The 2614-nt window shown below is 32.0% G+C and overlaps 1 protein-coding gene across 11 annotated transcripts in view; it reads left to right on the top strand.

The window, feature by feature from the left end:
* The window catches only part of LOC106474450 (transmembrane protein 242-like), an 11002-nt gene extending 9034 nt beyond the window's left edge, over positions 1-1968 (top strand). For all 11 annotated transcript variants that reach the window (XM_022402754.1, XM_013935144.2, XM_022402748.1 and 8 more), the window contains exon 5: positions 402-1968. In XM_022402754.1, the coding sequence (XP_022258462.1) occupies positions 402-542 (141 nt within the window). In that variant the 3' untranslated portion in view covers positions 543-1968. The remainder of the gene's footprint in view (positions 1-401) is intronic.
* Positions 1969-2614: the final 646 nt, after the last annotated feature.

Below are 2614 nucleotides of genomic sequence, written 5' to 3'. Positions count from 1 at the left end.
GAGATAGAGAGATATAATTGAGTCAAGCGAACAGTAGGCACCATAAGTAAAGTGTGTGAATCACTGTGATTTACAGCTTGTGTTTATAAAAGTAGTTAAGTTAAAGTGACGGCGGAAATTCTGTGCATTACAAAGTTGTATTGAGAAAGAATAAACTAGTTTTAATTAAGAAAGGACTTGTATTGCTGACGTTTCTTGGAAAGAATTTATACCGGAAATTAACAAACAAGCAGATACGTAACACTATCTTAATCTATCTACCATTCAAGGGGTGTCTGATTTATCACATTTTTTCTATAATTTGAAATGTTAGCTGTTTAATGTTTTTGTTGCTACCAGCAATTCTTCGTCATGGATCCTTTGTTGGATTACTAATAATATTTTGTTTCTTTTTATTTTAGTTGAAAGAGTTTCGTCAGAAAATTGGAGAAATGCTGCCACAAATCCCAAAGAAAGAACCTCAAGGGAGGACTGAGTTTAAAAACCTTCGTGAACTTTTAAACTATGTCATTGAAGAGAGTGAAAAGAGTAAGCGATCCTAATCTGAGATGATTGGAATTAGAATGAAAAACTGCTACAAGCTATGGCTTTATTGTAGAATAGTTAAACCTCAGTGTTAGAAACAGTCGTGACTACGTGGTTGATGTGTCGGAACTTGTTTGATACTTTTTGCTTGAGAGAAAGTTTAGACAGAAACAGTGTACAAGAAATGTGTTGTTAATGGAGTACATCTTTCTAGGAAATTTTTGGATGACGTTTTGAGCTGTTAGCCTGATGGGAATCTGTGTTAGCAACTCAAAACATTGTCGAAAACTTCCTAGACAGATGCAGTCTATTAGCAATGGCTTTTAAGTAAGTTTGATTCTGGTTACTTGAGAAGAAAAGGTGAAAATAAAAAATTTTAATCAGTTTTATCAGTGTATGGAATAGAGAACTGTACATGTGGCAACATTGGGTTAGAAAAATCACTCCTTTCTGCAAGATCCAGTTGGATCTAAACTTACGTGTTATCACCCAGTATATAACCAGACATATTTATCTAGAAACTTGCTTTAAGATCCAGTTGGATCTAAACTTACGTGTTATCACCCAGTATATAACCAGACATATTTATCTAGAAACTTACTTTAAGATTCAGTTGGATCTAAACTTGTTATCACCCAGTATATAACCAGACATATTTATCTAGAAACTTGCTTTAAGATCCAGTTGGATCTAAACTTACGTGTTATCACCCAGTATATAACCAGACATATTTATCTAGAAACTTACTTTAAGATCCAGTTGGATCTAAACTTACGTGTTATAACCCAGTATATAACCAGACATATTTACCTGTTCATTGTTTTTCTTAACATGGTATTTATGCTGAGATCTAAACTAGTTTCTGTAAAGTGATTTTTTTAACTTCTTTATATCTTCATATACACTTTTGAAAGTTTTAATGTATAAAGCAGGCTTTTCTAATGTTTTGCAAGTCTAAGCTTCAGAATTCAAGAAGTGTTTTATAGTTGAAACTTAATTTTTTTCATAAGAGTATATGATTGTAATACAGGGTGGTCCAAAATTATCTTTCCTATTTTAAAATTTAACTCTTTCATTATGGGCATCCTATGTCACTCGCAAGGTTTTAGTGAGTTACATTTAATTAAACTACTTTCTTATCATGGTATAGGAATACATTTGGCATAAAAACCCTATAACCTAAGTGCGTTTGAAAGGTGGACCTTTCTTCTTCAAGGGTAAATTGGGAATGTTGATATAACTGAATGAGTGAAATATAAAAGGAGTTGAGTGACGTGATGAAGGTCAGGAAGTATTTTCTTATATTTTTAATGTACTGTTTTTAAGTGTCTCATATCTGGTGCAACATGGCTGGAAATGAGAATGTTATGTAAAATGGTGTTAGATGTTTTACTGTACAAATGGTTGTGTTGTTAAAGTAAAATATAGATGATACAAGGAGATTGACTGAAAAAGAAATGTTAAGCAGATCAATTTCTAAAGACAGACATGACACAAATAAATAGTAAGTATTAGATAGATTAGGAGTAAACATTGAGAATTCACATTACATGAAAAATAAATAAATAAATATTTTCTGACAGAGAACAAACCAATGATTAGAGACCATTGATTTCAGGATCGAGATTTATTCCACAAGGTTTAACAATATTTCAATTGGCAATCCAATAAGCTTCTTTTATTTCTCTATCTCCTTTAGTTTTGAATCCTGTTTCAATGCCGATTAGAGTAACATCGTTAATAGACTGAATTGTTGAGCAACAGAGAGATCTTTTTCAGTGTTAACAGAAGATTTATGATTGTTGAAACGTTCTCTAAGAGTTGTTTCTGTATGTCCTACATATTGGTAATTGCATTTTTTACACTGTATAAGGTAAATGGTGTTTTGTGTTCTACAAGTGATTTATTTGAATATTTTAAAGTTTCTTTGGTTGTGATTGTCATAAAACGAGTCAGTAGTTTTTATAAATTTGCAGGTTTGACAACAGGCTGTATTACATGTATGACAACCATTTTTTGGTGGGATGTAATTCACTTTTGTGTAAACAAGGATATCTTTCAGAGCTCTGCTTTCTTGCAAGGAGACAAC

This window comes from Limulus polyphemus, unplaced genomic scaffold, assembly GCF_000517525.1.
Source record: "Limulus polyphemus unplaced genomic scaffold, Limulus_polyphemus-2.1.2 Scaffold7237, whole genome shotgun sequence".
Taxonomy (NCBI): Eukaryota; Metazoa; Arthropoda; class Merostomata; order Xiphosura; family Limulidae; genus Limulus; species Limulus polyphemus.
This window is presented reverse-complemented; position numbering and strand designations above follow the sequence as displayed.